The following is a 12,659-nucleotide window of genomic DNA, read 5'->3' as shown; positions in this document are numbered from 1 at the left end:
TCCAACAGGTCGGTAAAGTATCGAAAAAAACCGAGTGCTGTAAAGGTCCGAGAAATGTTGCGCGATGCATATGTACACGGTAGATAAACTATATAGCTTTTAGCTTAGAAAACTGTCAGTATTGCAGATTTCTGTTTTCACATTTACCGCCTTTATGCTGAAGTCATTACTTTATCATCATCAAATTGACTCACGGGTAATATTATAAGGGTTCATTAGTGTTATATCTCTGCTTACTAGCAGATTTCTGTGTGTTGGGAATTCTTGATAAAGTAAAAGGTTCTTTACAATAATTTCGTGTATTTACGTTACAATAAATAAGTCTGGATTTAGCTACACTGTTCATTACCCGAGGGTTGGTAATTCTCTGTTTCTAGAAGCTTGAAGTCTGACAAGGATACCCCACAGGCAATTGCTACACTCTAGCGACATCTGTCGGACTCTGGAGTAAGCTTTCTGACTAGTGCCATCTATCGCTTGAATACCCAACTTATTACCATACATCGCAATTAGTTTATTAGAAGGTAATTTTAAATATCAATATAATTTGTAATTTGACGAGACGGAAAGTCGAAATTACAAATTGAGTAAACAATAACAAACGATTGTGAATCAAGTCAGTCACCAAGTGTTGACGAGATTGTGCAATTTTTTCTGAATTAAAATCTATTTTTTGAAGCAGTTAAATAAAATAAAATTCTATGAAATCATATCACATTAAAAATAGATGGATAAAAAATCGGGTGGTAATATGCAATTATTAAATTTCGTTGGAAAATTAAGCATGTTCAAAAATACACACATATACCATTCACAAGGATGATTGTTGTGACAATGCACGATTCTTCTACTTAAGTGCAAAAAAAATTTTAACCCAAGGAAGACATAGTACTACCATGTTAATGAGTCGACGTTTTTTTTTAACATTAATTTCACACAGGAGACGGTGAGGAAAATAATTTCTCTCGGTTCCTACGTCAACTTTGGAGATGCTGTGCAGGGGGTCTTTTTAAGGGATTATGTAAATTATTTCTCTCGAAACCGAGCATTCACAAAAAGTTTCTCAAATCAAAGCATTTTTTTCCATCTAATTTTGCATATTATTTTAAATTTATACAATGTGGATAGGATACATCATTCATAATCTGTAGCCTTGACAAAGATAAAAAATCAAATCGTTATTTCTCAATTCGTTTAACATGTCATGCTGATAAAACAATCAACGAGACAAAAGTTAAATAATTACTCACTCGGAATCTTGGAATTTTTTATTTTTACATAAGATAACAGCGTCTGTCGAATCATTTTATTAATTTTGCTAAATCAATCAAGATTCGTAACATTATAACAGCAAACCAGAGCATGACAATGACATGCCTATTAACTTCTATACATTTCCCATGTGTCATCATCACCAGTCGGTATAACCTGTCTACTTACAGAGTTATTATCGTGATCAAATTTAATATGCCACTTCATTTATAATTTAATCTAATCTGAAAATAATAACTCCTAAAATGTAATCCCACAATATAAATACTTACATGGTATTCCTCTAAAACGGTGTGTACTTAAGATATTATATATTATTATTTAATTAGGGAGATAACTTAATGTAACTTTTTACAGCAGACAACACAATATTATATTACATATTATGGGCTGCATATTTTGGAGAAGTCAACTAGTTTTGTTATCGAATGTCATTATTTTAATTTGGGAGGCGGGTTTGGTACCGGGTTAAATTCCTTTCCCTAAAATGACCCTCCACACAGCATCCCCAAAGATGACATAGGCCCTGAGGGAAATTATTTTCCTCCCGTGTGGAGTTAACGTAATTTTTTTTAATGATAAAACATTCAATTCAAAGGGAGAAAAATGAAAACTTTAGGTAGGTATGTACAAGGTACAAGATATTTCATCAATAAACTGCATGAATTTACCAATTTTCAAGTTTGACTCGCCACACTGATAAATGGGTGGAATCTCCGATACTTGAATGAATAGGAGAAAGCATCTAGATCTATAATAAGGCAATGTATTGTTCTCGTAGATGATCCAAACATAAAACAAGCTAGGGAGCTACCGTAATATAGGACAATTTTTAAATAGGGGGGTGACTTTGATCATCGCGGATATCTGAAATAATTCTCACTACCGCTCAAAAATCACTCGCTTCTTTTTAATAATTTTAAATAAGAGTAAAATTCATTGGTTTCTAGTTATAATTAAAACATATTGTCAGTTGAATTGTGAAGCTGTTTTATTTTTAGATATTTTCTGTAACAGAAAGAAATTTAAGTAGGTAGGTACATTTTACAAATAGTTTTGATATATTATATAACTATTATTTTACAAGCAATAATTATTCGCCTGAAACACTCATCCACATTGAAAAATCTCCTGATAAAAGATACATGACGCCAACGGGACGCGAACCCGTGTCCCTTCGATTTCCGGTCGACAGCTCTGACCACTGAGCTATGGCGGCTTATCTCTTATCCGCGAAATAATTCAATATATACTAGTGTTTCATTCAACAATTACTGCTTGTTACATTTTGTATTTTTGTTACATTACATTACGTTACGTTACATTATGTTACGTTACATTATGTTACGTTACATTTGTATCTTTTATCAGGAGATTTTTCAATGTGGATGAGTGTTTCAGGCGAATAATTATTGCTTGTAAAATAATTGTTACCCTTTGTGCTTTGCATAAAAAAATCTTGTCTTAAAACATTAGTTAACCAAAAAAATAATAATTATTATATAACTGCTTGAATATTCGAACTTGCATTTTTTTTACCAATTTTTTTGGAATTGGCGAATCATTGTAATAAGCTTAAAAAATTCTGGCATATCAAAATTGTCTCACTCCTAAAGGTGACTTTTATCACCATGTTTTTTTTTGGGTCTCTAACATAATTATGTACAATTTTTTTTTGTAAATGTATTTCGATAATTTAAACATGTGCAATAAATATAACATAAAACTTTGCCAAACAAATGTTTTTTATACCCCATTTTACGGTTCTCAATATGGATAGAAAATCACTGAGAGAACTAAATATTATGTAGCCTGAACCGTCATTTAAAACCTTTATTGAGAGAAGCATTCTCAAATTCCCTTTCGCGTGGCACTTTCCCGCTCTTTTTCAGCACCTTGTGTTGGACAAGTGGTCACCAGATGCTACACAAAAGTAAAGCGTCCCCTATGCGACTTTTGTTTACGGCATTCTTTCTCATTAGCGTTTTAAATTCCGTCGCTGGCGTTGTCGTTGCGAAGTAGCTCCGAATTTATAACGATTTTTCCCGTATATAATTATTTTAAGTGTATAATTATTTCAAGATAATACATTATATTATAACAGCGAGGCTGTTCGAAGTATTTTTAAAACAGAAATAATTTTTAACTGTTTAAAAAGATAAAACACGTGGTGAACACGACGGAAAAGTTCGTCGGCCATTTTGTGTTGTTTGTTTATTTACATTGTGTTTTGTGTACCTTGTGTTTTGTGTTTTGGTTTCTTGTCCAATTTAACAATGAGTGGCTCCGAGATGTCATCATCCGATTCGGTAGAGATGACGGTAGAAGAAGTTAACAAGATCATTTTGCCAAAACAAAATGAGCCGAAACGAAAGTTGCCGAAATCGACCAAATCTACGAAAAAACATCGCATTGATAAACTCACGGCTCAAGTGGAGCACATTAGCTCGTTTATTCAGGATTTTATGGCGGCTAAAACATACGAAGATAGGAGAAACTTGGATTCCGACGAGGACGCATCATCGGAAGATCAAGAGATACACGTGGAGAGAAATTCGCGATCTTCGCTAGGGATGGGATTAGTAAATCCTAATCATGAATTCAAGGAATTAAACCTATCGATGGCGGAAACCACGTGTAAGGAACCTACAGTTCCTAAGGCGGACGCAAACCGCGTAAAGAAAATCGAAGATTTACAACACTTCGGTTCGCCTGAATGGAACGAAGTAAGGTATGGGGAGGTCGTAAGAAAATACCTGGCCAACCCCATGTTCAACCAGTTGGAGGTTAATGGAGAGTTTCTGCATTTGAATAAGGCAGAGCAATACGCGGGGTCACTTGACAAATTTTGCGGGTCACTAAGCCATGCCCTGTTGCAGCAAAATGAGTGCCTCAAGAAATCTCTTCAGGAACTGGTAAACTGGAGTGCAGAGGAAGGCAAGGAATTGTCAGCAGGTTCCCTCTTCAAGAAAGTGGAGTCGCTATTTGCCCCGGATACGCAATATCAGACAGTGACCAAAGATGTCCTGCAGATGGTCTGTGGAAGGAGAGCAAATGCGATCCAGCATCGTAGGGATGCAATCCTTAACGAGATAAAGAGCCGCTACGTACGGGAGGCAGTCAAAAATATTCCTCCAGCAGCGGGTTATCTTTTTGAACCAATGAAGCTAGAATCCCAGATTCAGCGGATGGGAGGACTGGATAAATGCTTCCCACATTCAAGCTTCGACCCTCAGCCATCAACCAGCTCGCAGATGCCCAAGAAAGTGCCAGTGAGGAAGCCTTTTCGTGAGAGCAGGCCCTTTCGGGAAAGCAGGACGTTTCGGGACAACAAGCCCTTCCGAGACAACAAAGCCCCCCGCGGAGGGCGATCTAATCAAGATGCAAGAGGTGCGGACAAGAGGGGACCAGCCAAACCAAGAAGGAATTTTGGCAACAAGGATAGGCTATGACTATCCGGAGAAGGCGTTTCAGGGGGGGCAATTGCAGCACTTCATAAGCAAATGGGAAGAATTAGAAGCACCACCAGCACTGCTAACCATGTTGCGAGGGTACAAGCTACCCTTTCGGCAGAAACCCCCTCTAAGTATAGTGGCAGACACGGTAAGCTCAACTTATAAAACCCAAATCACAGACGAAATGACACGACAAATAGACAAAATGAAAAAGGAAAAGATATTGGAATCAGCTTCAATATCGCCTTCCTTTCTGTCACGGATGTTTCTCATACCGAAGCAAGACGGGTCATTTAGGCCGGTCTTCAACCTTCGTCGTTTGAACAATTTCTTAGCTATTAGCAAATTCAGACTTATTAATGTTAATAAGGTTGCAACATTTATTCAACCAGGCGACTGGATGGTTAAAGTGGACCTTTCTCAAGCCTACTTTCACCTTCCAATTCATGAGAATCATCGCCGTTTTTTGAGACTGATTTTTAATGGAGAACTGCTTCAAATGACATGTTTGCCTTTTGGACTAGCCTCAGCTCCAAAGGTTTTTGCTTCACTTACCAATTGGATAGCGCAAAAATTAAGAGACAAAGGTCTCAGAATAATTGTTTACCTAGATGATTTTTTGATAGTACATCAAAATGAAAATATATTGAAAATGCATACATTCGAAACTATTTCAATGTTACAAACTCTTGGGTGGATAATACAATTCAGTAAATCCACTCTGTGTCCAGTTCAGAAAATTGAATATTTGGGAATTTCATGGAATTCAAGGGACGGCTTAAAAGGCCTCCCGCAAACTAAAATAGCGAAAATAACAAATTTACTGAAACAATACATTAATCTAGGAAGGTGGTCACTTGAGCAGGCCCAGAGCCTCTTGGGTACCCTCAATTTTGCTAGTTTCGCCATTCATAGAGGCAGGCTTAACCTTCGCATGTTACAGTGTGCCAGTCGCAAGCTGCCTGCATTCAAACCGAGACGGCTCCATCCCATTCCTCGAACAGCGATAGAGGAGCTGAGATGGTGGAGCAGGTCCCTGCAGACGTGGTCACCAATGCATCAAGCAGTGATTCGTCATACCCTCACGACCGACGCCTCGGACTGGGGATGGGGTGCGCAGCTAGACGACCTCAGATTGAGTGGAGCTTGGTCCCAAACACAGCAACCTCTCCACAGCAATGTCAAGGAAATGCTCGCCGTGCTGGCAGCACTTACTCCTCACGGGCCAGAGCTGTCAGACTCGGGTCTCCTGATCCAGTCAGACAACAAATCGGTGGTTGCGTACCTTCGCAACGAAGGCGGCACACGATCCAAGACATTGCTCGAAGCGACTCGTCAAGTCCTTCAGATGACAGACACGTATCGCATTTCACTGTCTGCTCACTACCTACCAGGAAGGTTCAACGAGGTGGCAGATCAACTCTCCAGAAAACGCGAACCTCCGGAGTGGCATCTTTTACCAGCAGCAACAAAATTGATTTTTGCAAAATGGGGGAGACCAACTATAGACCTGTTTGCATCGGAGACAGCTCACGTTGTAGAAGATTATGTGTCCCTAAATGTATTCGACAAAGAGGCAAGTTTTGTCAACGCTTGGACTCGAGAGTGGGATTTTCCTCTAGCTTGGGTGTTCCCCCCTCCGTGCCTCATGCCGAGAGTTCTCGCACACCTCAACCGGGCCAAGGGCCTATACCTGATTGTAGCCCCGAGATGGAAGAAAGTATTCTGGAGACCAGACTTGAAAAGTCGAGCGACGAGCCCTCCTTTCACCATAATGAACCTGACAGAAGTGCTGATAGACACCAGAACCTTGAAACCCCCTCCACAAGTAGAGGATTTTATTTTGGAGGTGTGGAAGTGCCGGGGTGGAGTCAGTCATTAACAGATTGGTCGGACAAACAGAAAGAATTTTTAAAGTCAGGTTGGAGAGAATCCACACTTAAAACATACAAACCGGCATGGCTTAGGTGGCAAAAGTGGGCATTAAATCACGGGGTAAACCCGAATGTCCCTACAGGAAGTAACCTGGCAAGATTTTTAACAGATCTTAGTTTAGAAGACAATTTCTCTCCCAGCACAATTCGACTCCATAAATCGGTAGTAACAACTTTCAGTAGCCCGGAAGAAGGAAACCTAAGCTCACACCCTCTAGTCAGACAAGTTCTCAAAGCCGCAGCATTAAAGCATCCTAAACTGTCTAAGCCTCCTATCTGGGATCCCAGAATGGTGTTGACCTGGTTAGAAGCTAACCCACCCAAAAAGTTGAGTCTCTTTGAAGTCTCGAGAAGGGCAGCGACTTTACTTTTGTTAGCTTCGGGACGAAGAGTGCATGACTTGACCTTGTTACAGTGTTCGCCAGACAAACTATTCATAAATGAGGAAGGGGTCTCGTTATGGCCAGTTTTCGGATCCAAAACTGACTCTGCTACATACCAACAGTCAGGTTGGAGGTTGAGAAACGGAAATCAGCCAAATATAGACCCAGCATACTGGATTAAGAAACTGATTGAAACCTCCAAAGAACGGAGGGAAACAAAGCAGAATTTAACAGAACTCTTCATCACTACATCGGGAGCAGTTAAGGCAGCTTCAAGAACAGTCATCGCCCGTTGGGTCAAAACAATTCTAGAAGAAGCTAAGATCACAGCTGCCCCGGGAAGTGTACGGGCAGCAGTGGCGTCACTTAACTGGCTGGATAATTTTAGATTGGATGACATCCTGGCTCGAGGGAACTGGAGGAGCCGGGACACCTTTGCCAAATTCTACAGAAGGGAAGTTAATACTCCCCTAGAGGTAAATAGGGCATTGTCTGTAGCCTCCCTATTCCACCCACTGTAACACGTGAGTAGGTATTCCAGTTTTTTTGACGTATTATAATAGATCACATTAGCGTTAGTGGTCACCAGTCGATAACAAACAGATCTCAATAAAGGTTTTAAATGACGGTTCAGGCTACATAATAAAATAGTTTTACCTACCAATAAAACTTATATTATGTACCTAACCTCATTTAAAACCTAGGCAATCACTGCCTGGTGAGAACTAATGAGAAAGAATGCCGTAAACAAAAGTCGCATAGGGGACGCTTTACTTTTGTGTAGCATCTGGTGACCACTTGTCCAACACAAGGTGCTGAAAAAGAGCGGGAAAGTGCCACGCGAAAGGGAATTTGAGAATGCTTCTCTCAATAAAGGTTTTAAATGAGGTTAGGTACATAATATAAGTTTTATTGGTAGGTAAAACTATTTTACTATTAACAGGATGTTGCCACCTTAGGAAGTAAAAACTTAGACTAAATACTATTATACAGACGTTGGGAGCAGAAAGCTCCAATAGCTGAATGAAATGTGATGAGATGTCAAAGAAGAATCCATTCATCCATTGTTGGCACCTAGCATCGTGCTACCTACCTTTCTATCCTTTGTAAAATTATTGTTGCCTATCGACCCAACTCCTCTCCTCACCTATGCCGACTTAGTAAACTTTAGTTGAGTTAAAATATTTGTCCTGTCAACATCGTTTGATTACGGAGCCCCCTTTATCGACCGTGTCGAAAATCAAAGCCACCCTATTCCCAAGAAAGGTGACCGCTCCAACCCGGCCAACTACCGCCCCATAGCGATCACATCAGTTCTGTCCAAAGTGATGGAACGTGTGATCAACGACAAACTGCTCACATACCTCGAGAAGAACAAAATTATCAACGACCGTCAATACGGATTCCGGCGGAACCGCTCGTGCGGTGATCTTCTCGCGTATGTGACGCATGTTTGGGGGCGGTGCCTGGAACGTCACGGTGAGACCCAAACGGTCGCACTAGACATATCCAAGGCCTTTGACCGGGTCTGGCACCGAGGACTTGTCAACAAATTGCATTCTTACGGACTTCCCGCATCCCTGTGTACGTGGATTGCTAACTTTTTAAGGGATAGGTCGATTCAGGCGGTTGCTGACGGTTTCACCTCTTCCTCGCACTCCATAAATGCTGGCGTCCCACAGGGATCGGTTCTGTCTCCGACTTTGTTTTTGTTGCACATCAATGACCTTTTGACATGTGCACCGATTCATTGTTACGCGGATGACAGTACAGTTCATGATAGCTTTTTGTTTGACAAGCCCCCAAAGGGCACACAAACTCCAACGGCTCGGAGGGCTTTGAAGCAGAGAATGGACGGTTATCTCGAAAGTATTTCCTCCTGGGGTAAAAATAATCTCGTCGAATTTAATGTTTCAAAGACCCAATCCTGTCTGATTACGTCTAAAAGGGATCCAAATGATAATCTAGTCTCCTTCAACGGAAGCAATCTTCCGAACAGGCCTTCCATTGATATGCTTGGTGTAACTATAAGTGACCAGCTCAGGTACGGGGGCTCCATCGAAGCCAGAGTAAAGTTGGCCTCTCAGAAGCTGGGCGTACTGTACAGGGCCCGCAGATACTTTAATAGTACACAACTGCTCACCCTGTACAAATCGCAAGTGCGCCCTACGGTCGAATTTGGCAGCCATCTCTGGTCTGGAGCCCCTAAATACCTGAAAAAAACCCTTGACTCTGTGCAGAAACGGGCGGTCCGTTTGATAGATTCCCCAATCTTAACAAACGGACTGCAATCTTTAGAGCACAGGCGTCAGGTAGGTATGCTGTCCTTGTTCTATCGGTATTACAATGGAAGATGCTCTGAGGAACTAGCGTCATTGATCCCTTCGGCACCGGTGCGTAGTCGGGATACACGCCAAACGCGCGCCCAACATTTGTACACAGTTGACACTTGTCACATGAGAACGGGTCGCTTCTACGATTCGTTCTTAAGTTCAACAGCTCGGCTGTGGAACGAACTGCCGGCCTCTGTGTTTCCTCCCTCCTACAACATGGGACTCTTCAAGACCCATGTTCACTCCTTCCTCTCCACAAAAAGACCCTCCACACAGCATCCCCAAAGATGACATAGGCCCTGAGGGAAATTATTTTCTTCAGGGCCTCCTGTGTGGAGTAAATATAAAAAAAAAAAAAAAAAAAAATCGTGAGCTCGCGCATTGTGAAATTTGTGAATTGTTGTGAACCAGCGCAAAGAAGGATTGAAAACCGTGGAAGAATAGAAAAAAGGTAAGTCGGCATTCCGAACCTTTCCAATCCTATTATTCCGCGTTGCGACGGTGCTATATCCGTCCCCAACATCCATGGTACCAATGTCCTGCATTGATGAAAAGATGGCTCAGATACTTGGGAAGTTAAACACCGTGGTGTAGAGCCAGGAGACATCACCAAACACCTAGCAACCTTCTTGAAAATACTATAATAGTTCTGTTATTAAAGTACACTTATTTCTGTTGTTACACGGAGATAGGTTCCACAGAAACCGGGTTAAAAAAAGAAAACATTACCTACATATGCTCTATTGAATAAAAATCATTCTGGGCTGTCAAAAAATAAAATGCGTTGTTGCTTATTTCTGCACTATATTGGGTAGTGTACGGATGGGAATGGGAAAAATCTAGGATTTTAATATGAATGGATATTACCACTTTGCTTTGTTGACCGTGTTATATCATAATTGTGTAATAACAGAATTGAGTGGAATGGGAAGTCTCTAACCTGACTTTGAATTCCAGTGCAAAGCAGCCATTGCCGTGTTCATCATGTCGGCCAGTGCGGGACAACCCATCGGCTTCTCTGCCGTCCTACTGCCACAACTGTACGCGGAGAACTCCACCATGCACGCTGACCTGGAGATGGGCTCTTGGATAGGTGAATTACTTCACATTTCTATTATTGAAACTGAATTCAACATCGAAAGTTCATTGCAAAATAATATCAAAAGCTTTTGGTCATACATATCCTCATTAAAATCGACTGATGGATACCCTGCTGCAATGTCCTTCGAAGGGCGCATATCTAACGATGCCCAGGAAATCTGTGATATGTTCTCTGAATTCTTTAAGTCAACATTTGAACCTTCCTCTATCAATGACCCATTTATTAACATTGACCAACTTGAGGAAGTTCAGGACTCTGGACTTGCGCACATTCACACAATTAAACTAACGGAAAAAGAAGTGCAATCGAGTTTAAAATCGATAGACATAAACAAGGGTGCGGGTCACGATGGAATACCGCGGTTTTTCCTTAGATCTGCTGCGTCGTCACTGTGTGTGCCGCTTACCATAATATTTAATAAATGCCTGAGTGATGGGGTTTTTCCTCATAGGTGGAAGTTGGCCTATATTATACCGGTCCACAAGGGTGACTCGCGTCGAAGAGTGGAAAACTATAGGCCAATATTCATTCTCTCGGCGATCCCTAAACTATTGGAAAGACTTGTCCATGACAATATATATCCCCAGCTTGCTGCCAAAATTACTGAACAACAACACGGGTTTGTAAAAGGCAAATCTACCATGAGTAATTTACTTATTTACTCAAATTTCTTATTTACTAGCATGGATCGAGGTCACCAGGTAGATGCAATATATTGCGATTTCAAAAAAGCTTTCGACAAGGTTGACCACCTTATTCTTATTAAAAAAATTATGTACAACGGAATTAGAGGAAATTTATTACGTTGGTTTATCTCATATTTAACAAAAAGACAACAAGCCGTATCATTACGAGGACACACTTCTACATGGGAACCAGTTACTTCTGGCGTGCCACAGCGGTAATCCTAATTTGTCATCAGAAACAGCCGTGAATTTCGAAAACCTGAAACATATCTTCTTCTTTACTACACTCTGGTCCGTTCTCAACTTGAATACTGCACCTCCATATGGAATCCACTTTACGATATCTATAAAGAAAATATTGAAAGTATTCAAAAGAAATTTCTGCGATGCCTCAATTACAGAATGAGCGCACCTAAACGCGGGTACATAAATATGCTCTCGAGTTATAACGTCTCCACTCTATCTAACCGGGGAACATACCTTGATCTCATGACTCTGTATAAAATCTGTAACAACGTTACAGATTCGACTTACTGAAATTAATAAACTTCCAAGTACCACCCAGAGTAAAAAGGCTTAACGACTTATTCCACATTAGCAGGACGCGTACAAATACTGGTGTCAGGGATCCAATCAGAAGAATGTGCGAATCATTTAATCAGAATTAAAACCTCAAGGATTCTGACTTATTTTTTGATACACGCACTACTTTTAGTAGAAAAATGAAGACTGTTTTCCTACAAAGTTCAAAGTAAACAACTTAGACATACTTCGTTTAAATATATATTTTTTAAATTTCTGTTTAACATTGTTTATCTATTTATATATATATATTTTTTTGTTTTACCCTCTAAATTTTTTCACAAATAATTTATTTTTATAAGCAATAATTGTTCGCCTGAAACACTCATACACATTGAAAATAATTTGTAAATTCTTATAAGGATATTGCGCATTTCTTTCGTTTACTATTTGTAAAAAAATATTCTTATGTATATATTTTTCCCCTATTTATTAGTCAAAATATTTGTATATGTTTTTAACTGCTTCGTGAGAAATAGTTTGGATGCAGGTGAATTCTCTAGTTGATGTTTTGTATATTCTTGTCAATTGATATCTGTTGTTCCATTCAATTCCATTGTTGTATTGTGATTTAAAAAACTTTGTTTAAGAATATTAGGTTATTCTTCCTGTAGGACCAACCTGCCAATAATTCTCCCGGTTGGGGAGGCACAAGAGTCCCAACTGCTCCCAACCGTCTGAAGCCAGTGAGACTATGGCATCCCCAATTGGGATTGAGGCTGAAGGTAGTGGGCTGGGGAAGGAGATGAGGGAGAGAAAGGTGGGGAAGTACCTGGCTCTTCAGATCTGGTCACCAAACACGGCCAAAGCCATTTCAAGCAACGTTTCATTCTGAATGCTGGTCTTACACCAGGGCGATACGATATTACTCCTGAACCAAACCTCTTCCTATATCGGTATATTTTGTGTCAG

General features: G+C 40.3%; 1 protein-coding gene across 2 annotated transcripts in view; it reads left to right on the top strand.

Moving 5' to 3' along the window:
* Positions 1–12,659, top strand: part of LOC149420718 (trehalose transporter 1-like protein) — an 87,186-nt gene that overhangs the window by 67,492 nt on the left and 7,035 nt on the right. The window contains exons 1-3 of one of the 2 annotated variants that reach the window (XM_089636902.1): positions 4,748–4,875; positions 5,671–7,568; positions 10,335–10,355. In XM_089636902.1, coding sequence (XP_089493028.1) covers positions 4,776–4,875; positions 5,671–7,565 — 1,995 coding nt within the window. In that variant the 5' untranslated portion in view covers positions 4,748–4,775 and the 3' untranslated portion in view covers positions 7,566–7,568; positions 10,335–10,355. Of the gene's footprint in view, positions 1–4,747; positions 4,876–5,670; positions 7,569–10,334; positions 10,471–12,659 lie in introns of those variants that run through there. The other variant, XM_089636903.1, reaches the window with a different exon arrangement.

Source organism: Hesperophylax consimilis, chromosome 10 (genome assembly GCF_061612785.1).
Source record: "Hesperophylax consimilis isolate HC1 chromosome 10, BYU_Hcon_1.0, whole genome shotgun sequence".
NCBI lineage: Eukaryota > Metazoa > Arthropoda > Insecta > Trichoptera > Limnephilidae > Hesperophylax > Hesperophylax consimilis.
Note: the sequence above shows the minus strand (reverse complement) of the source record. Positions and strands in the feature narration are given on the sequence as shown.